The sequence below is a fragment of the Trematomus bernacchii genome, unplaced genomic scaffold, assembly GCF_902827165.1.
Source record: "Trematomus bernacchii unplaced genomic scaffold, fTreBer1.1, whole genome shotgun sequence".
Lineage (NCBI taxonomy): Eukaryota > Metazoa > Chordata > Actinopteri > Perciformes > Nototheniidae > Trematomus > Trematomus bernacchii.
The window spans coordinates 2,910,519-2,924,363 of NW_022987782.1; the positions used below are offsets into that span (position 1 = coordinate 2,910,519).

General features: G+C 43.6%; 1 protein-coding gene across 1 annotated transcript in view; it reads right to left on the reverse strand.

Annotated features, from left to right (window-relative positions):
* The window catches only part of LOC117497404 (vacuolar protein sorting-associated protein 13B-like), a 392,696-nt gene that overhangs the window by 109,539 nt on the left and 269,312 nt on the right, over window positions 1–13,845 (reverse strand). The window contains 3 exon segments of the mRNA XM_034149383.1: window positions 12–149; window positions 428–842; window positions 1,547–1,888. Of these exon segments, the coding sequence (XP_034005274.1) occupies window positions 12–149; window positions 428–842; window positions 1,547–1,888 (895 nt within the window).

The following is a 13,845-nucleotide window of genomic DNA, read 5'->3' on the forward strand; positions in this document are numbered from 1 at the left end:
ATGATCCCCACCCGGTCCATTGAGGAAATCTTTGATCTGGAGGCAGAGCAGAGGGGGGGGGATGCCTGTTTTGCTGTCTACCTCTCCTGCTACTGTCTGCATCCAGAACACATGGTAGTCCAGAGACTCTGGCAGAGTCTTTCCTGGGTCTGGAACAGAAAAGATAAAGAAAGAGGAAAAAAAATAGGAGAAATGGAAGAAAACAGAACAGACAAAGAAATGGTGTCAACATATTTCACATCAAACCCTTTTAGAGTCTGACATGTTATGGATATAATGGATTGGTAGCAAAGTTACATTCCCTGTCATTTAAATAGGGTCTATATACAGAGGATTTAAATCCCACCCTTTAGTCATACAAAATCCCGTAAGAACCTTTTCCCACACAAACGTTGCCACTCTCCTCTGCTCATCTGGTCTCTCTTACCCAAACACTTGTAGTCAGAGGGGACTCCTCGTAAGGCCACGTCGAACACAGAGAGCTCCATCCTCTGCTTGCGGTGGTGGCAGCTGAGCAGAGCAGAAGGCTGCATCACCTGGATGTACAGGAGGGGCTCCAGAACCTGGTCCCCCGCCCCTCTCCTCCCCGGCTGCCTCACTATGGTAACACCCAGGGCTTGGCGTGCGGAGGAGCGGCTGGGCGTCGGCAGGCCCCCCAGGGAAAGCAGGCTGCCTCTCAGTAGGGGGGAGGCCGTCTGGGAGTTGTTGCTGTTGAGGATGTCCTCAGCGGTGAGGCCAGCAAGAGAAACCTGGGCCACTGCAGCGGGGTCTGGTGTGGGGGGGGTCGAGGCTGGAGGAGACTCAGGCAGGATCTCAGGCTGGTTCAGAGCACTTTTTCCCACCTGAAGAAGATGTAGGAAGAATATTTATTGAAATTGATTCAATAAGCTGATAGAAAAAGATGAACGTTTTGGGCCATCATAGCTCACCAGCATCATGTAGTTTACACAGATCAGGTTCATGCTATGCATACTGTATAGATCTACTGCTTGGAGGAACTGCCGGAAATCAACCTCTTTTTTTAAATAGTTGTATTTATTAGCCGCTATCGTATAACATCAGCCATGTCAAATATATATATATATTTTTCAGTCAACGTATTTTTTGAGTTCTAAATGCCTAGGTCAACTATGTTTTTTATTTTGTTTTATTTTATTGGGACAGTATAAAGCTGTCTTTCCCTTACACATGAGCCTAGATCACATTAACGTGGACATTGTTTGAGGAGCCGCTTAACATATACATCACACATGTACATTCAGCTAGATGGGCTGAGACAGATTGAGTGGAATATCACAATTATTCATAGTACTGTACAAATCTCTGTTACAATATAAATTATCAACAAAAATGTTATTAAAAATGTTACAGTTTATTTGAAAGCTGTGTATAATTAAACCTTTGTACTTATAACCCACTACAATACTCACATAAATAACACATATAGCTATTGTGTATAGTTTGAACAACTACACACACATGGACAACTGACAAATCCAGGAAATGACTCAAGAGTGAGCTCCCATGTAACATGCGTTGTGTTTACCTTATCCCCGGGCTCTTTCTCCTCGGGGGTGCCGGGGGTGTCAGACGATGAGGGGAGGGCCTTCGGGGGGCTGGAGCATGCGTAGGTCATGACGGAGAGTCTACTCGCTGTGAGGAAGATGTCAAAGGGGATGAAGCTGAGGTTCTTGGTGATGGTGGAGGTGTGTGAGGGCCGGGCGATGCGGTGGTGGCTGGCCCCGCTCTGCTGCTCGATCTGAACGATGCGGATGCAAGCGCTGTCACTGCCGAAGCCGCTGTCCCTCCCTGTCCCGCTGAGACGGGAGGACGAGTCCACACCTGCTGCTGGGTCCCGGCCGCCATGCTTCTGCTCCAAACCACACACCTGCACACACACAGAGACAGTTAGGCTGTGTTCACTATCAGTGTGTGTGTGTGTGTGTGTGTGTGTGTGTGTGTGTGTGTGTGTGTGTGTGTGTGTGTGTGTGTGTGTGTGTGTGTGTGTGTGTGTGTGTGTGTGTGTGTGTGTGTGTGTGTGTGTGTGTGTGTGTGTGTGAGAGATTGTGTGTGTGTGTCTGTTTGTGTGGCGAGCGTGCAAAGGGAAGCTGCTACCTGTGTAACTCATGGATGTATTCTAATAACTGGATACAGCGAGCAGGTACATTTGCATCAAAACAGTGTGCATTATCTCCAACAAAACGTAGACACTGTGTGAGAAGCACAGAGGAGGATCAGAGCATCAAATACAAATCGATGAGAGCATTTTTTATTTTCTTCTTTGTTTCTCGTTTGACTCTACAAGAGGACACTAACCAAATAAATTGCTTGATTGAAACCATATACAAATTGACTGAAGAAGGAGAGCATCAAAAAGCAACAGAGACATACAATGCATGCTTTGTGGTCTTAAAATCATTTTGCAATTCTTGCAATATTGGAAATGTCTTGAAAAGGGCCTCACCCCGGGAAATCCAGTTGTTTTGTGCAGAGCCTGTGGTATTGTTTTGAAAGCAGCAGAGATTCTTTGCTTGGCTCCAACTAAGGGATGTCGGGAGGGGTCCAGCCGTTGTGGCAATAAAAGCTTCAGTGACAGATGATATCAGTCAATGGACAGTAGGTTTCAAGCGTCAATGCAGGCATCTTTATTTTGCTCCCATAGCATGCCATCTTCATGAATATAAACTACTGCACCGACTCCCAGGGGACAGAGATGAGACAACAAATACAACTAAACGCTACCTACCAAACTATAAATGACTGGACATGTTTAAATGGAACTGACACGTGTGGGTAAAAATTGAATAAAAACAAGTGTTTACTTTTAAAATGGGCATGGAATATATTTTAAAATGCTGAGAACAAACTCTTAGAACCTGCCCCACAAAAGCACTTTTTTTTCATACACAGTAATCCATAGTAAAATTGTAAAAATATATAATAGTAAAGATATAACAGAAGTCATAGAAAGCACATGCAAACATGTGAGGCTGCTTGAGTTTTACTAACCACTGTGACATATCAATGAAACACTCGTCCTATAGCTGCAGGTTAGGGTTAGCTGTCAGGTGCGTCATGAAAATAACTATTACCAATTCATCATCATCAGCTCCAATAATGTCCAATCCTGTTACCCCATGATTGAAGCCTTTCCCCCATGTTTCTCATTCATGTTAAAGGGTACAATGCCAGTTTCAATTAGCTACTGCTATCTATTGACACTAGTGTGATCAATTGAAAATAGATGAGACATAAAGAAAGAGAGTTTTCAAAAGATGTCTCATCCTATCCCACCCTCGCCTGCTTGAACCTGCACATGGTTACTATTACCACATGTATTCTCAGCAGCCCCCCCCCATCTCTCTCTCTCAACATCACTCCCTTCCACCCACTCCATGAGAATTCCGAATGTATATTATTGCTGTGGCGTAGATAGGGTTTCAAGACCTCCAGGCAAATACTAAACCCACTGGCAGCACATTAGACAGAATACTTGACTTATTAGATATTTCCTATTCTAAACAGTGTCATCAAAGGCTAAGAACAAGAGCCATATAAAAAGCAGCAGCAGGCCGGCTTGTTCTGTTCTGTTCGTCCAGGCTTCTATAGGATCAGCCTTGCCAGAGCCCTCTCCTTTCCCTGGTCTAATGAGGACAGGATGTGTGCACTTCTTTTCTGTAGAAATGAAAGATTTTCCAAGCGATGGGGAGGGAGTGAAGGCAGAAAAGGGCCTGGGCTTGTCTCCATGTGTGTTGTGTAAGTATCTGAAACTTGTATTGAGGTAAGGAGTTATTTGAAAAGGTATTTAGCAAAGGCAAAATGTCCACTCCTAGGAGCACCCCACATTGAAAGGGACAAATAAGCTGCACAGCAGCTGGGAAACAGTGAGCGCCAGGAGAAACTGCCAGATTCTCTTTACACTTCTCTGCCTCTCTTTCCCAAGCTCAGGCTCCACACATGCATTTACAATTAGAGAAAATACCCCGTCTTCTCTTTAACCACCACTACTAAGAGAGTGCCCCCTAAGCAATTCTTGGACTATATTTAGATATGCTTACAAGTGGAATAATGGATAATGGGGAAGACGATTGGGGGCTTGGAGGAAAAGAGACAATGAGAAGACATAACACAGCACACAGTTGTTCGTATAGCTTGAAACAATGCATGCAATCAGTGTATTCCTAAACATATACACATAAACACACATGCAGTCAGTTGCTTTTCCAGGTTTTGATCTCAGCTTTGCATTTAAAGAACATTACTGGATTCCTTCCTGTGAAACTGGGATCAGTTATATTATTCCCATTGCTAACTCACTGGGAAAAAACAGGTATACAGAAAACCTAAACCTGTGGCTCTGTAGTCTATAAGCTTGAACCTTTTCGGCAATTTATCCATTGACAGAGGGCAATACATTCAGGATTCAGACATGCAGTATAGCCGTGGGCCTAGTCCCAGCTGAAATCCCCTTTTCCAACCATTACTTTCTATTATATTACAATATTATATGATTGCTGCACTGAAGCACTGTTTCCAGATCCCAATGCAATCTTCCTTAGATCTTGATCATGCGACTACACAGACATACCCCCCACCCCCATCAGCCCATCATGAGGTCATTTCCTCAGAGTCTCTAGGCAGAACATTCTGGAAAATGGAGGATAATCCCCGAAGTGTTAAACCATGAGTCTCCCAAGTGCCAATCATATCAGAGTGCATCTGTACGACTTCTGACCCCAATTGATGTCAGTGTAACTCAGAACAGCTTGGCTTGAGGAAGTCTAATGTGCGGAAGCAAATGTCACATCATCCAAATGCCACCCGTTTACAGTGCTGGCCAATACGACAACATCACTTTTACATCTGAATATGACCTTAAATGTTTCCAGATGAATGAAAATGTGGTATGTGGCATTCAGGTTCAGAGATCAGGGAAATAGAACTGTGGATGTTTAAAGATGTTAGAGAAGTTCATGATAGTTGACAGGAAAGAATATAATAAATAAAGTCAAAGTAACAAAGAGGACTCGTATCCATTTCAAAAGTACTACATTTTACAGCGTCAAATCCAAACTGAAGTATGGATTATAAAAATAAAAGCTGCAAGGTGCTCAAATTAACCTTAGGGATTTGAAAGAACTTCAACTTCAATATATGTGCACAAAAGACGGGCAACAATTAAAGCATTTTGCTATTTGCCTGTGTTTCATTATTCTTCAATGTAAAACTAATCTATAGAGGTTATCTTATTGAGACGCCATGCAGGTTTCTTTCTCAGGAGAGACCTGGTCAAGATACAACAGGAATACAACACAAAGTTACAGACATAAAGGACATTGACAACAAGAAAACAAGACATCAAAGTAAAAAGGCAAGTGAAAAATAGCCAAAGGGATAGTTTTTAACATAACTACAAAAGACAACACTGATTTCTCAAAGATACTTTAAAATCACCTAGGGGATCATGTTTGACAGTTTCAGATCCTGCTACAGCGTGTTCCTGGTTGAGGGGGCAGAGTGGGAGAATGTTGTTTTTTCCATATGAACTGAGGGGATTGAGACAGTGATGGAGTGCTGGAAGCTGAGGCTATGGCAGCACTGTTTATATGACATGTGTAGATAAATAGGTGGGCACCAGTCCAAAGATTGATTTACAAATGAAGTTATACCAGAGCAAAGGTCTGCTCATGCTTAATGATGACCAGTTGACTAAATAATTCAGAATTCACGATGTGAAAGTGAAAGATCTTTAACCGGATTAGAATTTCCGAAGTTTTAGTAGGATGTGTGAATGAACTGAAGCAGGAATTATAAAATGCCACTAAAACACAGCAACAACAGGAGAGAACAACAGGGCATCAATATGAATATGAATCAAAAGGGCTGGTGAAAATCAAAGGTTGGTCGATTGATATCACTATTAGGTTACAAGAGTGCTAAATGTGGAAGAAGGTGCAGTATAAAAATAACTTCAACGTTAGTGACATACTGTAGGTCAGAAACACATCATTAGATGGTGGCTGCATGGTTCAAAGAAAAGCTTGAAGTAAGTGGGCCCAGAGTTGTCAAAGAGACCCGACACACATTATAGGCTCATTTTCTTTAGGTTACTTCTGATGTATTATTTCACCTTCTCAGGTGTTTCAATCATGGAAATATATATGCTAGATTATTACCTTTAACAGGATAGAGAAGACAAGCTGTAATTAGTAGCATGTTTTTAACTTAAATGAAACCAGTGGCAGGTGCTTTCAGTAGAAATGGTATGTTTATCAAAGTTTTCCCATGTTCTCTTAAAACTACAGTAGAATATCCACTCATGTTACTAACTCTTTCTACCAGAACAGTTGATCTACTTGCTTGCAGGACGCCTACATGATAATTAAATTCTGTATCTTGACTACATCAGAGTTTGGAGGTTTGACCCCTGCTGTGCTACCCGCTATTGTTTACCAGAAACATAAAGCTCACAGCAGGCTTCTATGCTTTTGTGCTGATGGAAGAAATCCATGATGCATTAATACCTCAACTTAACAAAAATGATAACAATAAAGTTTAACTGAATGCCATAAAGACCGAACTTCATTCTCTAATTTTCAAGAGGAAAACAGAGGGCGGAAGACATTTATTATTTGAAATCACCACTCTTTGTACGGCATAACAGCGGTCACAAAGCAAAAAAGGGCATCAAAGGCAGTCATTACATACATTCAACTTTGTCTCAATAACAAAGGCAACCTGCTAAGCACTTTAACTGAACCACAACAAAGAAGCAGTGGAAGTTCGCAACCCTGAAGCATGCAAATGGATACCGAGTGCTTCAGAGTGACTGTCAACTGCACTTTAAACACAGTGCACTCAAAAGCTCAGGGCGCCGAGTGGGGCAATTTTAACAAGCTCCCTCCACTCAGAAATGTTGGTTGGTGGGTTTACCTCTCTGGGGTTTGATAGCATGAGACGCAATATCCTATTTAGTTCTCTCTTCATACAGCCTAGGACCCCATGTGTCCTTAGCCCTTAGTTCTTAATTAGAGAAATAACAATGTGAGATTGAAAGCAGCGATGAACGGGCCCTCGCACATCCATGCACACCAGGGGTACTTGCGGGATGCTGGTAGCGGTGTGTCATTTTCATTTTTATAGAATGATGTTTGTCACATAAGGCCAACTTCCTGTTGACTTTGAATCAATATTGACCTGTTCAAGTCCTCAGGCCGGGACTCTTATCAACCACAATCATTTGGTGCAGTTTAGAGAATGTACACTCAAGTTACAAAAAAGTTGTGTTAAATGCAGGTGTCTCGAAATGGCAGCGATGCCACGACAAGGGCGTACTACAGCAAGCTTTTAAAAACTTTTGATCTTTATTTTAAAGTTACTGACCAAATGTGAAGTTGACTGGATTTGGTCTGTAGGAGGAGTTTGTTAAAGTGTGGAGCAAGAAAATTGACATAAACGGCTGATTTCCTGTTGTGTTTAGACATCTACCCCTACAGACATATTTTAAGTCTATATGTGATACATGTGCATGAAAAATATCGTAAATCCATGTAACGGTGGGAGGGCTGCTTCGTCAAGTGTTTAGGGGCCTCCTTAGTATTACCGTATATAAAATGAAATGAATAATTAGTGTTTGGTATTTTTTCCATCTACTACTTCTCCCATTCACAAATGGTTTTTTGACGAAGCTGTCAACATGGCCATTCACTTCCTCCTCCAGCACCTGGACACACCAGGAAACTACGCCAGGATCCTGTTTGTGGACTTCAGCTCCGCCTTCAACACCATCATCCCGGCTCTGCTGCAGGACAAGCTCTCCCAGCTGCACGTGCCCGACTCCACCTGCAGGTGGATCACAGACTTCCTGTCTGACAGGAAGCAGCACGTGAGGCTGGGGAAACACGTCTCTGACCCCCGGACCATCAGCACCGGTTCCCCTCAAGGCTGCGTCCTTTCACCCCTGCTCTTCTCCCTGTACACCAACAGCTGCACCTCCAGTCACCAGTCTGTCAAGCTCCTGAAGTTCAGACGACACCACCCTCATCGGACTCATCTCTGGTGGGGACGAGTCTGCCTACAGGTGGGAGATGGACCATCTGGTGACCTGGTGTGGGGAAAACCACCTGGAGCTCAACGCTCTCAAGACAGTGGAGATGGTTGTGGACTTTAGGAAGAACGCAGCCCCGCCCGCCCCCATCACTCTGTGTGACTCCCCAGTAACTGCTGTGGAGTCTTTCCGCTTCCTGGGCACCATCATCGCCCTGGACCTCAAATGGGAGCAGAACATCGGCTCCCTCATCAAAAAAGCCCAGCAGAGGGTGTTCTTCCTGAAGCAGCTGAGGAAATGCAACCTGCCAAAGACGATGATGGTGAACTTCTACACCTCCATCATGGAGTCCATCCCCACCTCCTCCATCACCATCTGGTACGCTGCAGCCACAGACAAGGATAAGGGCAGGCTGCAGCGTGTCATCCGCTCTGCAGAGAAGGTGATCGGCTGCAATCTGCCATCCCTCCACGACCTGCATGCCTCCAGGACCCTGAGGCGGGCAGGGAAGATAGTGGCCGACCCCTCCCACCCCGGACACGAACTGTTCGCCCCCCTCCCCTCTGGCAGGAGGCTGCGCTCCATCAGGACCAATACCTCTCGCCACCTGAACAGTTTCTTCCCCTCCGCTACCGGCCTCTTAAACAAGGCCCGGCCCCCCCGCTGATACTTTACCTCTGCCACATTATAGACTATATGCATTACATTAATGGACACAATGTTCCTACTCCTTTCTGCACATATTCTGATTTCACATTTCTTAGTTTATATGCAAAAATTCATTCATAGCATTCTATTTCCCTGCAAACTACTGCTTTATTTATCTTATTGCTATTTAACTGTATTTTATTACGGTGTAAAAAAGATTTTGTGTTTTATATTAGATTTCTTTGTTTTTATATTTGATGTATGCACCATGACATCAAGTCAAATTCCTAGTATGTGTGAACCTACCTGGCAATAAACCTGTTTCTGATTTCTGATTCTGATTCCAAAGAGATCTGCATAATCTGCTAGCGGGACGTACCGGTACACAAATTGTTACTTCATGTTGCCAGTAGGTGGCGCTACATTGATTAGGTAACATTGGCAAGTATATGTCTTCAGGCCTCGACTCTTATCATCCACAAGAAATTTAGAGCAAATTGGCAAAATACAGCACAAAGAAGGCAACAACAATTGCCAAACATTCAAATTCAAAATGGCCGACTTCCTGGTGCAAATGTTGCAACATATCCCATGGATGTATAATAAGAACTGGAAACAGCTTCGGAGGCGGGGCCTCGTCATTCCTATGCTGCTTGTGACTGCCCGATTTGCATCTCTGCCCGATTTGCATTGCGCAAGCGCGAGATAATCCGCCATATTGGACAGCTGCATACGGCAACCCAAATAGGACACTTGACGTCTACACTGCTGCCCAATTTGCATTGCAATTTGCTCCCTCTCTTGGCTCAGTAGAATGAATGGAGAGAGAAAAAATAAATCTGGATTCAGCTTTGAGTGCATTTTACAGCTCTTATGACCTAAAAAGTTCATACTGGGTAGTTCATTTAGTTTGAAAAAAAGTATCCGCTGATTTACAGATGTCTCTTTCCCAATGTTAGTCAATGGGAAAAAGTGTTTCTGGGCCCAGTGACGTCACGGACTGAAACGGAAATTGTAGTACCACCGTTTGGCCACTACGAATATTTTCCTCAGAGTCCGGAGCACTTCCTGGGGGCTTGCAACATGCTTAACAAACAGTATGTTGTCATATTATGTATAGATATATAAATGGTGTTTGTCACATACTGTAGGGCTTACTTGCTGTTGCCAGTGGGTGGCGCTATGATTAAGTCTCAATGTTGACAATTAAAAGTCCTCAGGCAGGGACTCTTATCAAGCACAGACATTTCGAGAAGTGCAGAAACTTTACTTTCAATTTACCAAAATGTCTTAAAATTAATGAATCAAAATGGGCCTATACATGTCTTCAGGCATGGCCCCTTAACAACCGGTGAAGTTTAGAACATTTCCAACCATGTAGAATGAAGTTACATAATTTTCTTTGTTGATGGTGAAGGATACATTCCTACAGTACATTATTTGCACAACAGAAGACGTTAAAGTCTGAAACATGTTACTTTGTGTTTCCAGTGGCGCTATGTTGATGAGTGAATATTGGTGTGGTCTTCAGGCCCGGACTCTTATCTCTTGTCATCTTTGATAAATTAGAGCATATTGGATTATGTATGATCAAGTCAACTTTCTGTTTTACGGAGTCTATATGGCGCTAGAGAACATGTGCTTAGCAAAGAGCATGTTGCTCTATATCAGGTGTAGACCACACATCATAATGTTCCTGTTTGTCAGATAAGGCGGTCTTCCGACTTACCAGTCCTCAGGCAGGGACTCTTATCAACCAAAAGACCTTGGGCAGTTTGGAGACCGTCTCACCTTTCTCCACATATGGCATTCATCTTAATATAATCAGTTAACATAAAATACTGGTGCAGTTTTCCAGATATGTGCTACATGGAGTTACTATGAGTGTTTTTACATTACATTTCAAAAAGACATTCATTCCTTTATTAGACAATTCTAACAATTCATCCATCTAGCTTTAGCTTCAATGTCTTTACTGCCCCTATTTCGTTCATCATATGGCTGATATCTTGTTTATCGCTAATGATGGAAATATTTGGTGATAAACGCCTTGCTTCAACACCCAATTCCAGCCAAGAGATTATGCCGGATGAACAGAGAAAGTCTGTGTATCATTTCTGAGTACTTACATCATGACGGTCAGCCACTTTTCCCCTGTTTGTTTTTACAAACACACTTGTGGTGTTAATCTAGAAATGGTCCTCTGCCATGTTTGAACACTTCCTTCACTGACTAATACAACTACATTGCATTGTGCTTATATAAACAGCATGTGTTATTGTAACGACATGGGGTGATTCCTGCGTGTCCTCACAATCACCCCTAACCTAAGCACTGGGTTTGATTGGTGGATCTGAATCAGGGTTTCAGTTTTGATGGTGGATGTTTTGAGGAGGACTGAACCCAAACGTCTCCTTTAAGTGTTACTGTCTGTCAGACCTTTTAAATCATTCTTGATTGCCAAAGCTTACGAGCAGCGGCATTGGTTTGGGATTGGCCTGGTGTCGTACTGGGAAGAACTCCGTCTTAAACCCAGCACAACGCTGCAGACTGCTTAATGTCAGGTCTCTAGATCCAGCTCTGCTTTGCTAACCAATGGCAATCCGCACTCTTTTTGTGGTAAAAATATTTATAAGCAATCTAATGTCGTGCAGGGATAGAATAAAATAGTTTTTGAAGTCCAATCAATTCTCAAACAGAGGTTTTTGGCTGCCACAACCCAGAGCCAGATTTCTGTTGAGCAGCATGCTGTAGCCCCCCAGATGGACCACATTAAATAACCCTTTTTACTATTTTTCTTTTTATTCTCCAGCCTTTATCATTGAGCATCTTTGATTTTGAGCCAGGGCTTTTGTAAGCCATAAAGCATCTGCAGACATCTCTGGATTCAGAGATTCTTGTCTGTTCATCTTTCCTTTGTTTTCTGGGTTAGGTGTTTCACAGGCGTTCCTCTATTTAGATCAACCATGTCCTACTCAGTCCTCGCCTCTGCTCACTTCTCCTCCCGTAGGTATTTCCGGATGGAAAGTGTTCCAGCTGACCCAGAGCTTCAGGAATGTCAACATGCATAAATTGTTACTGTCATACGGATGTTTGTTTTCCCCCCTGTATGTCACATGGCATCAGGGGAACAAAGTGTTGTACATAGTAAGCAAAATATTTGGGAGCAGAGTGGAAGCGAGGAACCTATTGAAATCCCTAAAGTGGAGCCGAGAACAACTGGCTCTCATTAGCCGTTTACGTCCCTATTTAGGTTTGAGATTTGTGTGGGCGTAATTGTTTAATCTAATGAGAGGGCAGGGTGGGGGGGGCAGGGTGAGAGGTGCAGGGTGGGGAGGGCAGGGTTGGGGGGGGGGCAGGGTGAGAGGACAGGGTGGGGAGGGCAGGGTGAGAGGTGCAGGGTGGGGGGGGGCAGGGTGGGGAGGGCAGGTGGACGAGGACTGTGAGAGATGCTGCCTGCACCCTGGGGAGCCTGCACACACACACATTCATGGCTGAGACACACTGGCAATACACACCAGCCTGCATACACATTCAGAAACGAGCACACACACAGAAATACGTGCAAAAGACCGCATACAAAATCAAAGAGCAGCGTGAAGACAGGAACAATCCTGTCTCTCTGTCTATTTACAGAGCTGAAATTAGAAGAGGAAAATCTTCTTTTAATTTCTCTCTGGATATGTTCCCAGGTCTGAGTGAGACAAAGGCTCTGATGTGCTGCATGTTAGGCTCTCAAAGGAGAATGATGCAAGACCCCCTGTCCCCTCATCTGGGTTTGTTGGGAGGGCCTCGAAAAGGGGGGCCGGAGGGGATACATCAGTAGAAAAGAAAACCCAAGATAAGACACAGAAGAAAAAGTGAAGCTGACTACAGATATACCCACAGATCATGGAAGGAGGAACCATTTCAGGATCATTAGGCTGCATTGGTCAGAATTGAGAATTGTATTTTTAAAAGAACACCTGTAATTCATTTTAAGTAGTTGCACGCAGGTAAGTGTTTCTGTTCTGGCTGAAGTTCTTGCAACTCAAATAAACACAAGAATGGTAGTGAACTGATCCAAGTGTTGGAATACGTGAGGTGCATGCGTTTACTCATCTTTGTCAAGCACATCTGACTCATCAAAGCAGCTTCAAACAGACAAACGGAAACAGTTGACGCATAAAATCAAGCCCACCACTGAGCAGTCTCAGTAGTTCAGTAAACCACAGCACTTGCAAACACGTTATATATATATATATATATATATACTATTTCTTTCCTCCACATACATGTATGAACGCATATGCAAACCCTCATGCATACTCTAGCACACACATGCACACACTTGACTCCTCTGTACAGGAACCAATACTCTCCATCACCTGTTATTCTAGGTGGAATCTTGCTTATACAGGTGTAAAGAAAAGATCAGTGTCCTCTTATTACCTCTTCAGACAAGAAATGTGTTTTTTTTTACTGCACAAAGTCTATGGTATGTGTGTACATATGTGTGTGTATTAGTTGGCCTGGGGTGCCCTGCCTTTACTCCCCCGGGTGTCTGACCCAGGTTCCCTTGCAGGCAGAGAGAGAGGGCAGTCCTGACTTCTCCTCACCTGAATAGACATCCGATCCCAGGGTTCACGGTGGGGCCCGCTGCCTTTCCTCAAAGGCGCCATTTGTTTCCCTGCTCTAATAGAATTCCTACCTTTGTGATTTTATCAGGAGTTTTTACGCCAATTTTGCCAAAACCGATTGAGGAGAGCGCAAATTCAGCTGCTACTGATCTCAAATAGATTGAGTTTCCAAGGGGCCAATTTAAGAATGTGCCACGGCTATGCCTGTGAAGAAGGTTGGGGTTGGGGGGGCTGAACAGGCAAGGTGAGTTGTTATGACTGGCTGTCAATTACCAGTTGATTCACACAGGAGGGTCAGAGAGACATGAACAAAAAAAAGAAAAAGAAGTGCAGTGAGATGAACACTGCCTATGAAAATATGTATGTTTAAGATAAGCTGAGACAACGAAGCTTACTTAACAGATGTAAGGCAGCCAAAATGGAAAAGGAGATTGCTGTGCAGGGAGCCTTATTTATTATTGCTCTGAGCAGCAACAGGGCGAAGGAAAATAGTGCTAAGCAGGATGGGAAGAGGTCAGGGTGAAAGGGATC